A 23,036-nucleotide genomic window follows, 5' to 3' on the forward strand; every position below is an offset into this window, starting at 1 on the left:
TCATAGGTAAGTGGTCTTCAGAATTCAGCTTTTATTTATCTGTAGTTATATGAAACCAACAGACACATCACAGATTATCTTCCTTTAGCCAATTAAAAAATGGATCACTCTCTCCTCCCCCACAGGTTACATTTAAGAAATGTCAAAAGGCACTGAACACCTTTCCCGTATCTTCTCTTTTCTTAGGATTTGTATCCAGCATCCATTCCAGAAGAGCTTTTGTTATTTGTATTAATCTGCATTCCTGAGTCAGTTCTATGAGATACAAGAATATATTTCTGCTTCTTGTGCTCCTCCCAACTCCTAAACAAAGTGTCCATTTCGAGAGGCATAGATAGTCACTTTAGGTTTGTCTACCAGGAAGTGCAACCAGTTTTTTTCCAAAATGGAAATACATTCAGTCCAGTTTCTTCTCCCAGTGACAGTAAACATGATCCATTTCAAAGGGGGCAGAAATTAATGCTGTCCGGGGTTTTCACAAAGATACATGTTCATGGTAGTCCGTGATATCCGAAGGTATAATTTCACCAAATATCCCCATAATATGCCTAAGAAATACAGTTCAACCCATCATTGTAATGTTTGTATGATAATTGTTCATTCCCTACAGGCGGAGAGCTCTACACTGGGCTAACTGCAGACTTCCTGGGTCGCGACCCTGTCATATTCCGCAGCCTGGGCAGCCGCACGTCTCTCAGAACCGACACTGACCAGCGCCTTCTTCACGGTGGGTACCTTTCCTACTCATCTCTGTGCATGTGTTTTGTGTCATTGTTGTTTTGTAAGACCTCACTTGGTTGGAAAGTGTGTGTGTGCATTCATGCATGTGTATTTGTGTGGGGATCCTTTTTAGTAGTCCCATGACTGACATGGGTAACTGGACAAGGAAGCTGCATGTGGTGTTTCCCTCAAGACCAGAGCGCCCAGATGTGGGTCTCATTTTGTGTCACAGGAAGCATCAGCACCACCATGATTGGCATGTGTGCTGAGGCAAAAATAAAAATAAAACAAAGAAAGTCGCTATGTGGATCCCATGGCGAATGGGCATGCTCGCCAAAGCCATGTAGGTGGGCTTTCCATCTCAACAGTGTCTATGTGCATGGTGGAACTTAACTGAACTTTTAGCTTGTCTGAGGACAAGAGAGCCACACTTGTATGCAACCCCGTGCTTGAAGAGAGAAGCTCTGAGCATAGTACACATCTTCATCATAGTGCTTCAAATATCTAATAGATAATAATGTCTGCTAGGCTTCAGGATAGGCTCAGCGACAATACTCCATGCAGTGGCTCTTTGGGAAACCACATAGTAGCAGTGGGGTTGTGGAGCATCATGGTTCACCAGTACCCTGTCTTGACAAATAGATGCCACACCAGCCAGCAGCACTTTCACTACTGTCTTCTGCTAATGCTCAGAGTGGGAGCACCAGCTTGATGCTCAATGACATCAGCAGATGGCTGGACAAATCCAGGAGGCTCATTCTTCATCAAAGTGTTCGCATCTGCATATACTGAGATCTTGTTCTCGAGAATCAGCACTCCTCCACCTCCATTCCCACCAGTTTCTTCATACTGGATTAGCAATGATCTACAACGACCGCTCATTAGACATGTTCTCTAACTATCCAATGGTCCTACCCTTACCAGGCCACGCAGATGTAATTGAACCATTACTGCAGGGTCTGAGTGTTCCAAACAAGGCACAGGCTCTCTAGTCCACTATTCAGCCAAATTGGTTCCATTCATCAGATCATGTAGCAAGAGCAGAGAAATGTACTTGATAACAGCTTGATTGCACCTTCCAATAATTAAGTCAGAAGTCATAATCGTGCAAGTCAAGATACTGCACGATTATCTGATAGGAAATCGCCTATTGGAGCCAGTCACTGTGTTTCAGCATGTCGTCTGTACCTCTCACATTCAGGAAAATACTGTTTTCCTTTTCATTCAACTCTCAATGAGAGTTCCTGCATTTTCTTATTCTCTTCCCTCCCCCTGCCAGTATCTTACCCACGCGTTCTAAATTTTGCTCCGCACCCATCCCAGTGGTAAAATCACATCAATGGGTATATTTTTGCAAGAGTAGGACAAAAGAGCAGACATTATAGGTTGTTTTGTTTAAAATCCTGCATTCTATATATTGTATGAAAGCACAGGCCTTGTAAACAAAGGTTTTCATGGATGTGGGGGAGGGGGCAGCTGCTGCACTCGCTCAGCTGGTGTGTGAGGCAAAAGGTGTATCTAGAATGATGGAAAATGAATTTCTTCTCCTGGAAGCTAATACATCTACTCCCTGCGTTACTGCAGAGGATCAAGTGGCTGAGGATTTGTTTCAGTTCCGAGTCCTGTGGAAAGTAAATTGGCAAGCGTTTCCTTTAAATCTTGACAGTTTCTAATTCTTTTAAATTCTTTTGAGTTACCTGAGTGAAAAAGTATAAAAACAGTTAACCATGAATTCAAGGGGCAGTTTGCCGTACCTTTAAGATACGTGTTTGCTTTTCCTCCAGTATTTTAAAATGTTCTTTTCTTTTACTTTTTTTAAAACTGTGCTTTAAAAACAAGCATCAGCAATGCCAACAGCTTGGCACCCGCAGTATAAAGGTGAGAACTGTTGGCTTTGCCAATTCTTGCCTTCCTCTGCTGCCTACAAACTGATTTTATACAAGGCTTCTGTGATTTATGATTATTTTAGTGCCACTGAACTATTATGTAATATTTTGTTTTGATTGCTTTACTTAGAATTGAAACTGGGTTCTGGAACAGTTGCACAAACTAAACTAAAATAAACTGTGCACACATGCAGAGCTAGGCTTTCAGGCACTGGATCTTTACTTTACGCACTGCATTTTCGCTTGATTGGTACTCACCCTGCTCCTCTTCAATCTCAGATCCCAGGTTCTTGTCGGCTCACCTGATCCCGGACAATGATGACCGCGACAACGACAAGGTGTACTTCTTCTTCACTGAGAAGACGGCAGAGTCAGAGGGAAAAGGTCCCACCGTCTACAGTCGTGTGGGTCGCGTTTGCGCAGTGAGTACTATATGCTTTATGGTGAGAGGGGAGGAGCCCCTAGAGAAGACGGCAGGAACTAAAGGCATATTTATCCAATACATGTGGTACACATGGTCAAAGAACTCCACACAGGTGTCACTGAATTGTTTGCATCTCCTAGAGGACAAACAGACTGAGATGTATTTTAGAACAGAGGCAAGCAGATATTTTTATCTGTACCACATTCAACACTGCTGGTAATGCAGTGGGTCCCTGGGGTATCTGTAGACAATGTTTTTAGCAATTAAAAGCTTCCACTAAACCCACCAGTGAAGATGTGGAATAAGTCAGTGCAGCTTCAGTGCTGACGTTTACTCCCCATTCCCACTGCCAAATAGCTTAATTCAGTGATAATGGGTCACTGAAATGGCATTCCCTGTGTGAGCTGTTGCCACAGTATTTACTGGCGGATTATAAATAATCCTCAGTATCCTTTTTTATAGGACTGAAAATGTCAAGAAATAGCTGCACGAAGCAGGAATGTAGGGGTATGAGAATAGAAAGCCTGCAGTTACTCATTCTGCTGGTATCCACGCGGTAGAATACAATTATGCTTATGTTATTACATTTGATATAGCGCAAATGATTATTCGCAAAGGGTTTCGCAGCGCTTAACATGGAGGAAGCAAAAACAGTACAAAGGTTATTGATATAACAAATAGGTTTTAAAAACTTTAAAAAAATGATCAATGGTTTTAATATTGCAGAGAATAATAGCTGAGAGTTCCACGTTTTTGCTTTGTCCACAGAAAAAGGTGCTGTCACTAAAATGTTTTGTCTGACATTTTGGGACAGAAAGAAGGAAAAGATTGCTGGGTCTCTGATTTGTTCCCAATTTGTGGAAATTACATTTATTAGCCATAAAAGCTGATGAGTGAGCACAAATAGCCTTATGGACAATGACCATAGCCTTAAACATGATTCTGGCATGAACTGAAAGCAATTGAAGTGATTTCCTGCTTTGGCAATCGAGTCAGATTTGTTCAGGTCACGAATCAGGGGGGCTGCAGTGCTTTGCACGACTTGAAGTCAGGCCAGATGTTTTTGGGGCATGACAGAAAGGGGGAATTTCCATAGTCCAATTTATACTGAACTGTATACATACATATGTTTTTAGCTCTGGTATAAAAAAAGATAGTATCCAATATAAGGTTTTCAGATGGTTATGGCAACATTTCATGGTCTTTGAAACTTAGGGACTGAGTCAAGACCATTGTCTACAAAAAAGCCAAGGTTTCAAACAGAAGAGGCCTGAGATGGGGGAAGGACCACACAAAGAGGCCAGCAGTGCCCATGTACTGAGGTTTTCAGAGAGGTAATTAAAATCTCAATTTAATCAAGGTTTGGTTTTAAATAGCTTTCAGCCATCCACTATTGAAAGGCTATCTGCTAGGAGGGAAGTTGTAAGCTCATTCTCGCTCCGATTAGGGGATACTGCAAATGATAAGTTGAGTATCATTCGGCGTACATGAAAAAATGTGTGTCTAGATTAAACAGCAGACAAGCTGCTTAATCTAGCATATAAATATTGAAAAGTAAAAGCAAAAGAATGGGACCGTGAGGCACGCCGAAGCCAACTTCTTTAGACGTGGAAAGATACTCAGGTGTCACTATTTTTTGTTGGCTGTTGGAGAGGAAGCATTCAACCCATGCGAAGGCACAGTCCTTTTTTTTTTTGCCAATGTCTGGCAGTCTGCTTTAAATATTTATCAAATAAATGGTATTGAAAGCTGCAAAGATGCCCAGGAGTACCAAGACTCCCAAACCTCTCACATCCAGCATCCTTCTAAGGTCTTCCAAGACAGATACAGTTACCAGCTCAGTGCTATGTCCTGGGCGCATCTCAGCTTGCCGATAGTCTAGTAATGCATTGGCTTTCACAAACTTTTGTATAAAAACAATTTCTTTCCAAAATTGGAATTAAGAAAGGTAGCAATGAAATGGATTTGGAGTTACTAAGAATCCTAGTCTCCAACAATGGTTTCTTTTGTAAAGGTCATATCTTAGATTCCTTCCAGCATGGTGGAAATGATTAAAATTGAAAAAGACTATCAGAAATGGTTGGAATTTCTTTCCTAATAAAAGGTGCTATTTAAAAAAAAGAAAATTATTGGGCATGTATCTGCGGGAGAACCTGTTGGTCTGCTTTGCCGAACCAAAATGATCAAATCCTGCTCAGATGGAAGAGAAAATCTTTCAAGAGTCAGCTTGGTCTTCCTTTGGTCTATTGAAAGATTTTCAGAGTAAATAGTCTCATTGCGATAGGAAGGGCATCTAACTGTTTCTACTTTAATTTCTTTTTATCAACAAAAAGTCAGAGAATTTGTTTTATTATCAGGAGATAAACATTTGCAGCACAGGCACTAGATACTCAGAGTTCCTTAATAATTCTAAATAGCTCTCCATTGAGATTGGGAGAACATTTTGAACCATTGGGAAAAATATCGTTTTTGGCCTTTTTCAGTGGCATGACTAAACTTAAGGGGACCCCCCTGCAAAATAGATGGAGGGAGGCCCCCACACGCTGGACCCGGTCAGGAGCTCTCAGGCCAGGGGCCCACTATCAGTCCACAGTGCCAGAAGGAGCTGGCTGGACCTTGGGCCCCCCTGCACCACAGGAGCTGTGGGGGCTAATGTTACGTCACTGCTCCTTTTTAACCTTAAGGCAAGATTCTGAAATGGCTTTTTGCTTGAGGATCATAAGTTCTTCGTAAGAGTCTTTCCCCTCGGCAAAGAGCAAGATTATTAGGTGGAAAACTCAACGTTGAGTTAAAGAACAATAAGGTGAGAAAGATTTATCATTGTACTGTCCATCCAACCCTCCATACTTACGTTTAGAGGTCTATTTTATTTCTAGAATGATGCTGGTGGACAGAGGGTGCTGGTGCACAAGTGGAGCACTTTCAATAAGGCACGGCTCGTCTGTTCGGTTCCCGGGCCAGGAGGAGGTGACACAGAGTTCAATGAGTTGGGTAAGTGCACAGAGAGTAGTCAGAGAGGTGAATGGAATGTGCAGGAGGTGAATGAAGGTTATGGTAAAAGTGGTTATACTGCTGTTGGTGCATGAGACAGATGAAGATGTTGGTCTGTGTTGTTCACTACCAGCTCAGGGGCATGCCTGGGAGAACCCTTTCTTAGGACATGGACTGATAAATTATGTAACCTCTTTCAAATTGTGGATGCATATTTCTGATATTTTACAGTAAGGTGAGTCCGGTAAGGTGAGGTGTTCAGGAAACATAAGGATAATTGCCACATGGCTGCATGTATTTAATAGTACTGAGAAGTAGCAACGATTGACTTTGCTGGTAAAAGGAATGTTGATGAGAACCTGAATAGAGACATCTATTAGGGTTTAGAATGGGATGAGGTTGCTTTAAGATGGTATATCCTTGGGTGGGATAGGATTTATGATTTGTTAATTGACTGTTATATTCATTAATTACATTAGATTTTGTTTTGTTCATACAGGACTGGTATTGGGCTGATAGAAGAATGAGTTTTGGACATGATGTCTTGAGATAGGATCATATTGCTTGAGTTGGGATATACATGGGAGAGTTAGCATTAGATTATTGTGAATTGAATGGACAAACATAATTTAGGGTGTGGGATATGTTTGGTTTGTGAGCACTCAAGTGTCTTTCGGCTAGGGTTGTGCTATACAAGTACCACATATATTGAGAGATACTTATATAGATACATGTATACATGGAAGAGATGTCATTCGCTAGTTGCTATTTCCATTAGTTGTCTTTAAATCAAACTATTCCCTTTTCAATTAATATGTTGGGGACATAGGTGTGGTTAATGTTGCAATGGATTTGGTAAGATTTGTTGAATGTAGTTTAGAGCTGTTGACAGAGGATGGATTATTTGTAGTTTAGATGGATAGACTGAGTCTCACACAGATTGAGAGGATGGGATAGACTGAGTTATGATGGGGTTTGTTAAACTGATGTGATTACAGATATTTGTTTACAATTAGTCCAGTTGAGAATACATTCGGGTAGCATAAAATTGTTTGCAATTTTACTAAATAGAGGATTGATTGAGTTGTGATAATGGGTACATTTTGTTGTGTTTACTTATACACGAATGCAAATCTTTTAGGTAGGATCAAATTAGTTCTGAAGTAATTGCAGGCTGATGGCACTGACAAGAATATGATATAAATGGTTTATTTGTGCAGTGATGGGCTGAAATGTCCTGATTTAACTGCAGGGGCCCTCTTTACAAATAATATCTTAATTCCAATGTTGCCTATAACAGCAGTTATCAATTCAATCAGAATTATGAGATCTGCGGAAACACTGCACATCTCTTAACTTTCATCTGGAGATTTTAGCAGCTAAAAGAAGCTGAAGTGGATGGGTACAAGTCCAGTCTAACATGAGGAATTACTGATTCTTGGCAATTTCTCATTTCTAGGCCTGGGCAAAATTTTAATTACACCGCAGTGATGCAAAATTACTGAAATTACACGATTACACCAGCTTGAGTAATTAAGAGTAATTTGGTGCAAAATCCCACCTTAGGGGCACAGGAACAACAAACTAAGAGAGGGCGAGCTGCTGCTGACTACGCTGTTCGTTTTCTGTTGCATTTAGTAATATTTTCTTAGCACAAAAAGCATCCTCAGGCAGTTTTTGGAAGCAAGGGTGCATTTTGAAGTAAGAAAATAGCACTAAATGCTGGAATATGCTTTTCACGTAATTATGCATAATGACAAGTAATTTTTTGTAAATACTAGACATTACGGTAGAGAGAATTAAGCCAGTTATGTCTACACCTACTCATTTCTTAGTGGACCCTCAGGGTCCTACTCTAACTTAGCCAGATTTTCCCACCCCCAAATTTAGCAGTACCCATGATATTCATAACTGCAGTGAGCAAATTCCAACCCATCTACCTGGCCACTCATAATGAGAGTCAGTCAGTAGATGTACCTCAGGTATACTTAGCTTAGTAGTTCCAAAATACAATAAGTTGTGGTTAAATTAATTCATATTGTTGTGGAGCAGCTTTAATTGAAGGATTACTGAAATTTACTGAGGTAGATTAGTTTGGGCTTCATAAGAGTGTTGAGAAGATTTGTTGTAGGATGAAATGAAAGGCAAATGTCAGACTTAATCTGGATTGGCAGGGAAAACACCTTCAATAACTCTCAATTCTGTGTTTTTTAGAGGATGTTTTCCTTCTACAAACGAAAGATGAGTCAAACCCTGAGGTTTATGCCCTCTTCAGCACTACAAGGTATGAACCCTAAACATCACCATAACCTAAATTCCCTCACTCTTATATATCTAACCTCTTATGACTGTGCTATCTGCAGAACTTTTGGTACTTTGCAGGTAGAGTATGTAAAGTGTTGTACAACTTGCAGGTAGACCAGCAATTGTTTGCATCCTACCCAGGCAACACACCGAAACTTGGATTATTTTGAACCCAGAGTCCTCAAACAAATTCACGCCTACACATACATCATATCCAACTGTCAACAACATCATCATTTGAACATATATGTTTGTCCTGACCATTTGCAACTTTCGTCTAGCCAGATCCACCTCACATTAGATAACGACTACCCCAAATACTGAGGAGACCACAAAAACCTCATCCATATTGGTCCTCTGTCTATATAGCTTTCTGCTACATAGAGCGCCATATCAATCCACCCCATAATCTATCCTACCTAACCATATCACCTCCCCTCCAGTGCTCCTACCTTTAATGCCATTTCTGATCCCAACTTTCTGTAGCCCTCTTGTTAGATGAACATTTGTTATTCGTTCCCCTATGAGATGTTATTTTCTTAGGAGAGTCAGTACTCTAGGGTCGTCTGGATGCTAAGTGATCTGGGCTTGATACTCACCCTGAAGAATAGATGTCGTATCCTTTCCCTTTGTTTATTCTCAAGTCACATTCTACTGCCATTTCAGCATCGGGATGCTTCTATGGAAGCCGTTGTTCGTGCTTTAAAAGTAGCCTTTAATTTCCCCCTACCACCTCAAATTCACCATGTTTGTACACTTTTCAGTTCCTGGTGGTTGCCCATGCTAACAGCCAATGCCACCTCTGCATTTCTCATTCCCCACAGATATCTGTTAGGGTGAGCTGTGCCCCATTTCATTTTCATATGTGCTTCTTATGTCCTTTCCCCATATTTTGTCCCAACTCAGCATGCCTTACTCACAGCAGAGTTTCTAGTGCATGTTCACTCCTAGTTACAGTTTTTCCTTCAGCTTGTGTCAACCCTGGAAAGGTCTTAATTTCGCCACCTCACATCCCACTTCAACAAGCCAATTGGCCTAGTATATAGCCCCATCCATGCATGCTAAAGACATGCCAGGGTCCAAACTGGGGTGGCGTAGTGAGCAGAAAAACAATGGATTTAACTCAGATCTCTTGACTGTGGTGAATGTTTGATTCATTCCGCATTCCGTTCATCATTGTTGCCGCAGCACCTTTTGCCCTAAGTGAGATGGGTATGTCCAGATGTGAGTCCCTTGCTCGCTGTGCCACTTGATTCAACCTTGCCTGGCTGATGAAGTGTGATTCCCCAAAACAAGTCCCAAGATGCTTGTTTTCAGTCCAGGGAGGACCTGGCTTGGCAGTTCGGGCTGGACTGTTCCCAAGAGGAGCAGGGTCAAGACTGGTTTGCATAGTGCTGGGTCCTAACTGGGCTGGCGTAGTGAGAAAAAGAACGATGAATTTAACCCAGATCTCTTGACTGGGGTGAGTGTTTGATTCATTCAGCATTCCATCCATCAATTGTTTCCACAGCACTGCTAATGACTCAGGCCACTTCACAATATCCATCCTTGGTTCTGTGACCAACTTCAAACCGAAAAATTCATTGGAGTTGTCTGAACATTTTTATGAAAGATGTTCTCACTTTTTGTCTCTCTCAATGTTCACAATTCATGCTATTTTCAAAACTACTAAATGTTATCTATGTTCTTTACTGGAGCATGTCAACCTGCATGAAGCCCCAGTACTTCCTACATACCACTTCCCAGAGAATGGCAGTTTAATGAACAACATCAAACCTTAGTCTATGCCATTTCTTGGGGTTTGTTGCTTAGGGGTGGCAAAAGTTGTATAAAGTTTTTAACAGTTAATATGCACAATTCACATAAAAATTATGTGAATTACATGAGATACACCATTTCAATAAAAAATATAAGTAGGTATAACCTCACGTCTGAAAGGCATGCAAGACACTAGCTCAATGTATTGATCATACAGTTTCTAAAGGCACACCGTGAACGTTGAAAGTAATTACAGCGCAGTGCATGTGCCTGCAACACTCATCACAGTTCCCACATGTCGTATTCTGCTTGAACCAGGTCTGTCAAGTGCGAATATTATATGATCAGCATAACCATAGGGAAAACAAAAGTTACCTGTCATATGCATAGACCAATAACTGGGCCTTTCTGAGGTTGTTCTTGTGTAGAACAAAATTACACACACTTAGATAGTTAATACCTGGCTTTAGAATTTTGCTCACCCCATTCAACATGTAATTCACTTTACATCTCTTTTGTCTATTCATAATCCATGCAGTCCCACCAAATAGTCAAGTGATAGATGCAAGGTTTGCAGGAGATGTTTTTACTGTTATATCTCACTCGACTGCCAATAACAATCCTGTTCCATAATGTCTTCTCTTGTTCAGTAATGTATTCCAGGGCTATGCTGTGTGCGTCTACCGCATGGCTGATATCTGGGAGGTCTTCAATGGACCTTTTGCTCACAAAGAGGGGCCCAACCACCAGTGGGCAGCATATGAAGGCAAGGTGCCATACCCCAGGCCAGGAGTGGTAAGTGTTACACCTGTAGTTATTCATCTTATACTTTGTTAGTTTTTGGTCTTACTCAAACTCTAATGTGTGTGCAATCAACAGAGTAAAAGTAGATAATATAGAAATACATGGCAGCGGTGTTTCGAGTATACAAAACGCAGAAACAATTGCATAAATTGCAGAGGACACCCTCTTACGACTGCATTTGCCTTTTGCATCCATTAATAATTTGACGTCAATTAGACCTGAATTCCAGTCATGGTACTTTATTGATTGGTAATCCTTGGCTAATGCCCTGAGCTAAATACTTCAGGTCTAGTAGTACTTTTAATATTTTGCCAAACGTTTCTGTCCATTATTACTGTTACTTTTAATTAGCATTTGTGGATAATGATGCCTTTAGTATGATGATGATTCCCTCGCAGATTGGGGTCTGACTCAGATTTGTGGAGGTCCGTGATCATGTGGGTGAGCGTGTCAGTTTAATGAGTTGGGCACTGTATCAGATAGCTTTCATAGTTCCTCAGTGACTGGAGGTGCCAATTGCCCATCAAAGGTGTGCTGGTGGTGGTTAGCTGACTGTAGATGCAATCCAGAAGTTGTAAGTGCCACTGGCAATTTTCCTGATTCCACCAATCTTGGAGAAGAAGTATTATATATCCTTGTCCCAATTGCCTTAATTATACAATTCCAGCTGTGATAGAATGTATAAAAAAAAAAACGAATCCATCCAGTATTGGAGGGTAACACGTGGTAATATCCCAGGTCCTCTGTTGCTGTTGGTGAAAGAGCCTGTGCCCCATGTGCCAGTCTTCCGAGTGATCCACCATTACATTCAAAAGGCTCAGGATCTCTGTTGCAAAACATCTACACGCTTCCTCCCCAGGAGATAAAAGGTTGCATATCATTGTGCGCCTCCTCTGAGATTTTTATCCCCAGCAGTAAAAAGGGTCAATTTGGCAGTTCCTCAGATCTCAGAAATGCTGTAATGTGTAGGAGTCGAGGTTTATAGGCCCAATGATGATATGGTTATACAAAGGGAATGATTAGCAGATGTGAGGCACTTTAAAGTTCAAAGTGCTATTGAAGCGGAGTGAGATAATCTATTGATTTTTTAAACTCGCTTATAATTAATAAAACCTGCCTGAAAAATGAAATGGCCTGATCATTTCAGCATTAGAGATGAAAGACTTTGTGTCAATCCCCTTATCCAGAAAAATCCTAAATGGGCCTACCCTGTACCAAATCCGTGTGGCACCCGGTGTTTGAGGTGCCTATATGTGCATCTGTGGATGACGTCAGTCCGTAATTCTAGTCCAGGAGATAGAAGGTTTCTGCTTCCATATGTGAAGATTCTCACATCTAGAGATGAATGTCTTTCTAAGAATGTGCACAAAGATGTTGCTGGTCCACGACCTATATGTATGCAGGACTTGAGGATATTAGATAAAATATGTCTTTTTAACTGAGAATCTGACACTCATTGAATACTCCAGAGTTTTTCCAGAGATACAATTATCCTCCCAGCTTGAAGGCTTGGTATCTACCAACACAGTCCTGCAGTTACGTGATTCAATATATGTGTTTCAGTACCTTAGTAATTTAGTTCTGATGTTCAAATTAGCCAGGTACTGTTGTTAAATTCACGAACAACTAATTCATGGAGGTGACAGGTTCCTTATCCCCAACCATTCATCAATTATCCAAGCAAAACCATTGTTAGAAACAAAATGTTTAGTGTCATTGTTTTAAATTCCCAAGTCCACAGTCTAAAACCTGGACGTATATTTTCCAGTGTCCCAGCAAAATTACAAACCAGCCCAGCAGACAATACCGCAGCACCAAAGATTACCCAGACGAGGTGCTCCACTTCGCCCGGGCACACCCTCTGATGTACAGGAGTGTGCGACCCCTGAATGGCAAACCAGTCCTTGTAAAAACCAACCTGCCCTACCGCCTGCAACAGCTCGTGGTTGATCGCGTGGAAGCCGAGGATGGACAGTATGATGTTATGTTCATTGGGACAGGTGAGTGAAACTCAGACAAAGCACAGATACAAAAAAAGAACCTGCCAGAGCGAGATAGAGAGACAAGAAGGCTGGGGTGGTGGATAAAAGAGGAATGAGTTAAAATGAAGACTAGGACTCCATGGTATTCAGCAACCTTGGCATTCAGCAGTGCTGGTGGTGGACACATAAGAAAACATGTGGTCCCTACTCTTATTCTTTTCACAAATTAAGCGGTGACAGCTGGTGGCAAATCACAACTGGGGGGCGCAAAGATATACACATAACATACACAAATATATACAAACACATATATACATATACACATACACATATGCAGTTAACACATAACACATACACAAAATACACATAACAAATACACAAAATTATACACATTAGCATAAATGTACGCATTAAAAAAAAATCTAAAGTCACTGTAGGCCTTTGCCTGCTCTCCAACCCGGCAGTTCAATACGGATGGGTTGGAGAGGTTTGAATTGCGCTTGTCGGGTTGGCCGTAGCGAGGTAGCCAGTCAAACCAACATGCCCAATATAAACTTAAGTGGCCACTCCTCACTGCTGCCAATCATTGGCAGCAGTGACGCACTGCCCCCTCCCTGCCCTCGCACTCTCCTTGCTGGCAAATCGTGCCAAATATTAAATGGTAATAAAATCATGTTATTACCATTTCGTTTTTGGCACTTTCTGCCCAGCAGTGAGGGGCGGGGCGACACTCCTCCGCACCCATGAAGGAACCACCGCTGTAATCAAGCACTGGTTGCAGTGCTTTAAATTTGATAGAAAACAAAATCAAGGGACACGTCTACCATAATAATCAAATGATGATATTACCGGTTGCAATGAAGAAGTCCAAATGAGAAGTGCTTCCTAATTGGTTGGGGATGTAGCATATAGGAGCACCTCAGGACTCATATTAAGTGTCCAATCAAATTGAATATTGGAGTCTCTGTGGCACCTCGGCGGAACCACATTATACCAGTCTTCTGACTATGTGACAACAAACCCAGTACAACAATTTCATCTTTCCTCCTGGGTCATATGGTTTATGAAGTCCTCCCTTGAAGTAGAATCCCAGTTGTAGAACTGGATAATAAGCCCTATGAATATTTAAAATCAAGCATCACAGTGTGTATGTTCTCATCAGCAAGAAACACCTCATGCCAGACGAGGTGCCAAAATGGTGTTTCTAAAATACTGTGTCAAATCCACACCCTGCAAGTTAGGTAAACCAGATATTTCACTATTCTCAGGGCCAAAATTTGCTGGCAGAATTTCAGCAACCATTCAGTGTAATTGGAGCATTTTCCACCTAAATGTTTCTTGTAAATGTTTAAAGTGATTAGAGTCGGTGGAGAAATCTCCTCCACCGTGATGGGCAACCCTCAGTATGGCAGATTTTCACAGGCACTGCATGGCCACCAAAGCTGTTGGATGAAAAATCCACCGACCAACCTCAAAATGAGGATGTTACCACATTCAGGGCTCTCAAAATAAGCTTAAACTTTAAAGTATGAGGATAGTATTTAGAGATTAACGTTTTTCTTCCGCTCTCTAAAGCCTGCAGCACTGCCATGGGCATTTGGGTGTACATTTTCTATTGTCGTTTCCTTATATGTACATTCTGCTGTCTCCCTTCAGACTCTGGATCGGTTCTGAAAGTGATTGCTCTGCAAAAAGGCAACTTTGTGGAAGCTGAAGAAGTCACTCTGGAAGAAATGCAGGTTTTTAAGGTCAGCAAAAAAAATATAGCCTTTGCATGTTGGCGCGTGTGAGCATGAGGGGAAGGTGGGGCCAGTGCTTAATTTGAGCCGCTGGTTTCCGGTGCTCGGCACCCGCACTTAAATGTCAACACCCACACTTACGGTAGTCTGCCATGTGATGGCACTGTTTGTCTAATTTACAGATAAGCACAACAAAAGTTCTTTATTAATTCAATATACTATAAAAATGACTCATACCTGCCATCCAAGCCATTCTTATAGCTTTGCGGGCCTGGAATAGTCAGAATTGTCACACTTTATGGGTGTGATGGTTAGTAGTTTTGTTGGTACTGTTATTGGCGCGCTGGCAGAGGCAAAGGATGGTGCAAGTGCAATGGCCTCCTGATGAGGGCCATGTCACATATTCTTTTACAAATTAAGCACTGGGCGAGGCAAACCATTTCTGACGCTGTGCCTGATTCCTTCTCCTTTTGAAACCTTGCTTGTTTCTTGCAGGGCCCGATACCCATCACTTTCATGGAAATCTCTGTGAAACGAGTAAGTTTACAAATTAACTATCCAATTCTCTGATGCAAAGACAGTCAGGCCAAAACTATGTAGGGAGAATGAATCTGTTCAAGGCAGAAGAAAAGGGGAGGTGGCAGAAAAGCTAAGGGAGGAGTGAGCAAAAGGGAGTTATTTCCCTCAATTTAATTTATAGAGCTTTTTATTTAAAGTCCTGCTCAACTGAATGGTTACAGTATAATTAATCAGAGAGAAATTAAAAGCATGCAGGTATTATACCTCCTTCTAGGAGATTACAAACCTACAAATTATTAAAAAAAAAGAGAGCAACATCCAATTGCAAAACCAAATTATTATATAACAATGAGAAAAGGTATTGTTAGTCTGTTTTTATCTCTTTCAATGCAAGTGAAAAGTACTGCTAAGAGCAGAGGCCAGTGTGGTACCACAAAAGAAAGATCTAGGAGAACATTGGGAATCGTTCAAAACGCCATAAAGTGAAATGATGATAAATGGAAGAGAGCACCAGAGAATCCAACAGAAAAAAGAGAATGAAGCCGCAAGGCTGAAAGGTCCAAACAATTTCAGTCAGATTAGAAAGACATGCGTGAGAATGTGATTTGAAACAGATGATAGAACAATTTCGGTGGAGACCACCGCTTGAAATGCAAATTGCAGTGGAGTCAGAAGGTTGGGGGCATAGAGATGAGAAGAATGCTGAAGACAGTGTGCTCAATGACATGGAGCAGATATGTGGTAAGAGTGATAATTTGAAAGATGGTAAAAATAGATAGATGGTTTATTATATAGAGGTTTCACAGAAGCGTGGGCTACTTGGGTTGGATCAAAGAAATCAGTGTAGGATCAAAAGGAAGATGCAGAACTAGCACATGAAGCAATCTGAGAAGAGCCAATCTAAATAAAAGAAATTAAAGGAAAAATAAGTTAGGTGGGATGAATGACTAAACAGAAACAGGAGGGAATAATGAATGTTGAGGATGCTACAGACCTCTGAACCTTGTACATGTTTATTTCAGCAAACCCTGTTTGTGGGGTCACGGGCCGGTGTGGCACAAGTGAAGTTGCACCATTGCGAGACTTATGGAACTGCATGTGCTGAATGCTGCCTGGCTAGGGACCCCTACTGCGCTTGGGATGGTAACTCCTGTGCCCGTTTCCAACCCTCGAGCAAACGCCGCTTCCGCCGTCAAGATATACGGAATGGAAACCCGGCTCACCAGTGCTTAGACCAGAACCTCACACGTAAGTCATCTGTCTGGAGCAAGAACACCTCAGAGCATATTAAAGCTGATGATGTCATGGTTCCTTTTCATTGTGAAAGTCTTTTTTCTTCTTTTTCCTCGTCCAGCTTTGTCTTATTTCCCATAGCCCTCTGGATCTGCCATGACGGCTTCTTATGGACTGGCCATTTTCTTACACCATATGTCTTCTATATTCTTTCTTGATCTCTTTTCTATAACTGTTCTCTCTTACCATGGTTGCAAACCTACTGGTGTGGCATTCTCCCCCAACTAGTGCTAATGACTTTTCATCATGGCCACCCCTCTACAGTAGGCTGACGTTTCACCTCGAACGAGTTTATCACTCCGTCAAATCCAATCTGCTATTATCTTGACAAACACATGCGTGATATGACACCTGTAACTTGGCCTGCCACATAAAGGAGAGCATGACTGGGAGCTAATCATTTAACAAATTGGAAACAAACTTCTACTGCCACCAGTCATGATAGCTCATGCTACTCTAAGACGTAGCGACCCTACAGGCATCAGGAGGGGGGGTGAATGAGCTCTTTGCGCTTTGTAAGATATTGGGAGAAACTACAAACACTGAGCAAGGATATGCCTGGTCCACTCCTCTTAATATATCAACCAATTGGAAGCTAGCAGCAGATGCTCTTCTCTGTAGTAACAATGTGTGGTTGGATCCAAGTCTCACTTCTTTTTTCTCCCTGCAATAGAGGATGATTCTGACGGTGGGGAGGAGAAGCTCATCTATGGGGCAGAGTTGAACAGCACATTCCTGGAATGTATCCCAAAGTCACCACAAGCTGCCGTGAAGTGGTTTGTTCAGCGACCGAATGACGACAGAAGGGAAGAGGTGAGAAAAGTTGCCCTTCTTTGCCATTTCTCAGGCACAAATATTTGCTCTTTTACTGAATGTCTTCTGCCTTCTACTATTCAACCTGTCATAGATTATCCAAACATGCTGACATATGCAAGGGAAAAGGGTTATTTCTGACATCTGAGAGATTCCCATTTTAGTTGGGCAGTATTTCAACTGAAATGCATCATTCTACTATCAACACTTAGGGACATATGTACAAGGACTTATATCCACCAGAACGTCACTTTTTACGATGTTCTGGTGGTGTCACGCTACAGTAAGCGTGAAAGGTCCGGCAATGGGAGTTGCGGTGGACGTTCCGCCGCAACACCCATTGATTTTGATGTTGCCCCCTATTTACAAGGGTGACATAAATATGGGGCAGCGCCAAAATTAAGAACAAAAAGCCCTGGTCTTAACATGGTGAAACGAGGAGAAATGTCTAATTTTTCCTTGTTTTTGCTGTTTCTATGTGTGCTGCATTGTGCAGCAAATCACCATTCTGAATTATTTTTTTTGCAGGAAGGGACAACTTTCTGCACGTAAACAATCATTGTCCCCAATGCTGGCACGCTTGCACCATGGTGCAAGGGTGTCTGCGTTGGCGCTAGGCTGCTTAATTTAGCACCAGTGCTAGGGGAAAGGCAGTGGTGTGCCGTAGCATTGTAAATACGGTGCATCCCAGCTTTTTTGAACGAACGAAGCACGACGTTAGAAATTTTGGAGCTAACCCGTGCTCCGCAATTCTATTGTGCATATGCCCCTTGATTTTTCCTGCACAACTATCTGGATTTTGAAAAGTCTTAAAATTTAGGATTACTAGCATAGTATCCATGCCAAGACTATAGTATAAAAATGCTTATACAAGGTGCTGCCTTGCATGGAGGGTGTTCTACTAATACCGTAATTTAAGGTTGCATCAACAGGAGAATGTGAGGGGGAAAATTTCTATGTAACCGTTGTAATTCTCCACCTAAAATCAGACCAGATCTCTAAGAGTTTTTGGCTTACACAACTGGACCGCGGCATTCTTTTCATGCTAGAAAGTTGCAGGATTCATTCTCATTATCTCTCTAACTCATCCGAACTTATCAGAGAAGATTGCATTTCTCCCCATTTGCCCATATGCCTCGAAATTGTATCTCATTAAATGACAATGGACTACATTATTTAAAAAATAATTGAAATGAAAGGATTTTCTGTCATGCCTAGAGTGCTAGTTTTACCAGTTTCCAGTTGTGACATGACAGTTTATTACTGCATGGATTCAGCTTGGCCCCAATGGTTTTGTTCAAACCCTCACTGCCACATCACAACCTGAGCTTTACCCATTGAAAACATTTCCTACTTGCAACATGGTGGCTCCACTACAGCAGCACAGAGTTTCTGTTAATTTCAATGTAAGCCTCTACTTTCAGTCCTTCAAAATAAGGTCACTGGGAGGATGCAAGAATAGAGGGACAGCAGGCATGAAAAAAATGCCAGTTCCATTTAATGTAAGGCAAGTGGGTCAGGGTATTGTGCTCTAAGCGAGTACATTATAATTGAAGGACAGGTATGTGTGTGTGTGTTTATGCGTGCATGTGTAGTATCGGTAGTCTAGTAGTTCACCTAAGGTACGCAAATATTTTTCCACTTAATTTGAGCTGGCCTTTTAATGCCTTCACATTTATTTTATTTCCTTGTGTTCATTTATTCAAATGTCATATCCCAGAAAAGGTAGAGAAAACATCTGAGAACTGCATAAATGTGTATAAATTACATTTCATCTATAAGAAACATCTAAAAATGCAAAAAAAAATATTTAGAGGGTCGCAACAATGTAGAAAAAACTAACAGCAAAACTAAAGTTAGGCGAACCCTAACCCTAACTACAATAACTTCAATGAACAACATAGAAGTCTTCGGTTGATTTGTTGACTATTGGTGAGAGGACGCAAGGTGTCATTTAGACGTTGGGGGGTGAAGGATGTCGAATGGGAGAGCTGCGGCGCAGCCGCCAGAGCTGCTAACTCCAGAGCGCTGGGTTCACGGTTTGATCCACGGCAGCTCAGCTCAGTATCATGTCACTCTTGGCAATAGCTCACTCAGTCTTCCTGATGGCACCCAGCACTTGAATCCCCTTAAGGGTGATAAGTTAGCTCTTTACCAATATGGAAGAATTAATAAGGATCAATTACCATAGTTAGAGAAACCTACCTGCCTTGCCTTGAGGTGGTTGCTCTGAAAGCTGAAGAGTTTGCCTTGTGGGTGCCAATTTTGTTGCACCCTCTCTGTGTACCAAAAATGGAATTATCTCCAAATTTATTTTCTCCCTGCCCCTGGGGGCCAGTTATGCAATTCCTTGACTGTCACTGCTGTGTCTCACATGGTGGTCCAGAGTATGAAAAGTCTAGTGACAATCACTCTGCTCTAAGTAAGGCAGAGCAAATTTACTGCGGCCTGACAAACCTATGACGGATAATTAGCCACATTAATGGTTAAAAGCGGTGGAACGGGATGAGGCATTCCCCAGTGTAAACACAGTGCTTACCCCAACTCAAAGGGCTGGATTATGAGTTGCATGTTGAATTCCATCCCATGCATAAACCTTTGTTTATGCAGGGGTTGAAATCACGAGTTGTTAAGGTATTTAACACATCCGATAATTATCGAATGCGTTAAATACCTCACCCTTCTCTAAATTACGACAGGTCAAACCTGCCGAAATTTAACAGGGGAAAACCATATAGTAGTTACCGTATCATGTGTATTACGTTGTGATAAGCACCAAAATCCTCATGCTATTCCCCAACAGCTCGTAATAGGTAGTATTTATCGCACTTGATAACTAACGTACCCCATGTTATTATTATTGATCATGTGCGATAAATAACACATATACTCTTAATCAGGGCCTATGTAGAGTATGGAAGCTGTAGCTTTGGTGTTAAGGGAGCAGCACAGATTTACAGAGGTTCTCTCACTCTGTGCTCTAAATGATCTCATAGTGAAACAGTTTTGGAGGTAAGGAATTACAACACCAATACAGAGTCAATCTCTTGATCAGGTTGGTTTATTCCACCTCATGCATGTGGGTGAAGTGATTCAATGTTGTGATTCAATACGTATAAGTGATTCAATACGTTGTGTTTACTATTTGCATTCCTTACCCCTGTTCGCCTTCTCCCCTCTACCTTTCCACCCCTCATAAGACGGGTGTACGCGTTAATAAGTAACTGATGTAACCATGTAACAATGTTTCTGATGCAATGTCCTATCTCATGTAAAGCGCTCTGATACCTTCGGGTCTAGCCAGCGCTTTATAAAACTCTTCAAACTTTCCCTCTTTCATTCTTTGTCCTCCTATCCTCCCTCACCTGAATCTCTCCCCTTGCCTCGTTTTTAACGCATGCAACTGCGCCCCAGCTACTGGTCACTATGCTCTGAAACTGTGTATCTTGTTACTATTGTTAACCATGTGCCCTTTACCAAAGCGGTCCCTCTCCCCTTGTTGGGGAGGGATCCAGCATTTATTCCCTGGAGTCTCAGAGACCCCTCTGAGAGAGTCCACAGCGTCAAGGGCGTTCACACACAGCAGAGTTGTGGGAATGGCGCCCCTTGCCAAAGCACTCCCTTTCCCCTTGTTGGGGAGGGATCCAGTATGTATGCCCTGGAGTCTCATTGACCCCTCTGAGAGAACCCACAGCATATAGGGAGCCACACACAGCGGAGGTGTGGGAACGACACCTTTTCCACTGGGATCACTGCACACCGGACTTTGGACACTGTTTTTCCGTGTCTCCCGGTTAAGCTGCCTTCTTCCTCCGCCACCTCTTTCCCTCTTTCATTCTTGGTCTCCCTCTCCTGCTCCTATCCTCTCTCCCCAGAATCTCTCCCCTTGCCTGCTTTTTCCCTTAAGTATTTGTTTTTAACGCATGCAACTGCGCTCTAGCAACTGGTATATATGCTCTGAAACTGTGTATCTTGCAACGTTGTAACTTGTAATTATGCTATGAAACAATGCTTGTCCTCATGTAAAGCGCTCTGATACCTCCAGGTCTAGCCAGCGCCATATAAAACTTTTCAAATAAAAAATAAAAATATTCTTAAGATATGCAAGAAAGTTTTGGGAATTCGGCTCGTACTTCCTAACACTGTGATGTTTCCTTTAGGTGAAGACAGATGAGCGCATTCTGAAAACGGAGCAGGGCCTGCTCTTTCGCCGGATCTTCCGTCTGGACACTGGAACCTACTACTGCAAGACCTTGGAGCATGGATTTGTCCAGACTGTCACCAAGATCACCTTGGAGGTGATCGAAAGCGATCAGTTGTCAGACATCTTCCAGCGAGGAGAGCATGATGACGATGGAGCGCTGATGCAGAGAGGGCCTCCTTGCTCCACGCCTCACCACCGTCCTTCACATGGACAGAAGGCTTGGTTCAAGGAGATTATGCAGCTCATTGGCTATGCCAACTTGCAGCGGGTGGACGAGTACTGCGAGCGGGTGTGGTGCAATGATAAACAGCGTAAGAAAAACAAGCCTACCAAGATCAGAAATTCTCTTAGCACTGAAGGAGGGAAGAAAGGACGTGCAAAGACTTCGGGCGAACGAAGCAGGGTTCCCAGGCAAGCTACAAATACATAAAAGAAAGCATCTATTAAGGGTGATGAATGGCAATGAATAAGAAAGAATAATGCCATAAATACAGAAAGACTACGACTGCTAGCACAATGCCTTGGACTTGCATGACATTGCTCCTTCCAGTCCTCTTGATAGTGACGTTTATGACAATTGCCACCGCCGATGGTGTATGGGGATGACCTCATGAACACAGACTGCAAACCAATTTACCCACTTTGGATGCATTGGTATATATGGCAAGTTGTGGGACCAGAAACATATCTTCCTCTACTGCCCAGTGTCCGCATTGCCTTGGATCAGACATCTTGCTCATTTCCCATGCGAAAAAGCCAATTTCCACATCTATCACGCCTCATCCTTTCAAATAGGAGATGAAATAATTTTGAGAGTTTCCTCTCTCCATCAATCAGATCCTCCTCTCTGAATATCTTCAGTGGGACTGCAACAAATACAATGTCTACTGCATTACACAAATTGTTAGGAAAAGAATTGGGACATGGTGTCAGACTCTTGAAATTACTAGGCAGGTCAATTACCTTGCTGTCTTAATGTTCAAGTTTAGAAACTATTGTACATCCACAGCAAGGAGTGACTGAGATCAAATGGGTATTTCAAGATTCATAAACAGGTCGGATACAAAGATGTTTTGTTATGTATTTGAAGACAGTGCTTGTGAGGTATGTGGGTTACATGTTGGTGATGGAACGGTGGTTCGATTAGCGAAGGGTTCCCATGTGTGAAGCTTTTCTGCAATGTGTAACATTGGGCCCTGAAGCACACCAAGCCCCAACCACCGCTGACTCAGGTTAATGGCCCAGATCTAGATGTTATATTGGCTACCTCCATATCCCCAGAAATAAGTTATTGCTGGTAAAAACTCCCATTTAGAAAGACAGTATCTTCAGCCAGATACAGGTAATACGTGCTTTATCTAGTCTAGTCTCTCGCCAAGAGTGAGTCTTGTTCTCGCCACATCCCTAGCCCTGTTTAGGTGTGCTGGACCCACTCGGATGACCTACTTCTGACCACTCAAGCCTGACTGGCTGGAACTACACACACACCCTTTTTGACTCTCTTTCTCTCTCTCTCTCTCTCTCTCTCTCTCTCATACTGATATCACTAGCTTTAGTCAGTCTCAAATCTGTTTCAAGCTACAAAAGATGACCCTGAAT

General features: G+C 42.0%; 1 protein-coding gene across 1 annotated transcript in view; it reads left to right on the plus strand.

The window, feature by feature from the left end:
• SEMA3G (semaphorin 3G) overlaps positions 1-22,015 on the plus strand; it is a 193,569-nt gene extending 171,554 nt beyond the window's left edge. The window contains exons 6-17 of the mRNA XM_085625183.1: positions 528-575; positions 611-727; positions 2,886-3,028; positions 5,907-6,021; positions 8,236-8,305; positions 10,734-10,878; positions 12,656-12,887; positions 14,526-14,617; positions 15,104-15,145; positions 16,150-16,375; positions 17,094-17,233; positions 21,394-22,015. Of these exons, the coding sequence (XP_085481309.1) occupies positions 528-575; positions 611-727; positions 2,886-3,028; positions 5,907-6,021; positions 8,236-8,305; positions 10,734-10,878; positions 12,656-12,887; positions 14,526-14,617; positions 15,104-15,145; positions 16,150-16,375; positions 17,094-17,233; positions 21,394-21,867 (1,844 nt within the window). The 3' untranslated portion in view covers positions 21,868-22,015. The remainder of the gene's footprint in view (positions 1-527; positions 576-610; positions 728-2,885; positions 3,029-5,906; positions 6,022-8,235; positions 8,306-10,733; positions 10,879-12,655; positions 12,888-14,525; positions 14,618-15,103; positions 15,146-16,149; positions 16,376-17,093; positions 17,234-21,393) is intronic.
• The last annotated feature ends 1,021 nt before the right edge of the window (positions 22,016-23,036 follow it).

The sequence above is a fragment of the Triturus cristatus genome, chromosome 9 (assembly GCF_964204655.1).
Source record: "Triturus cristatus chromosome 9, aTriCri1.1, whole genome shotgun sequence".
Lineage (NCBI taxonomy): Eukaryota > Metazoa > Chordata > Amphibia > Caudata > Salamandridae > Triturus > Triturus cristatus.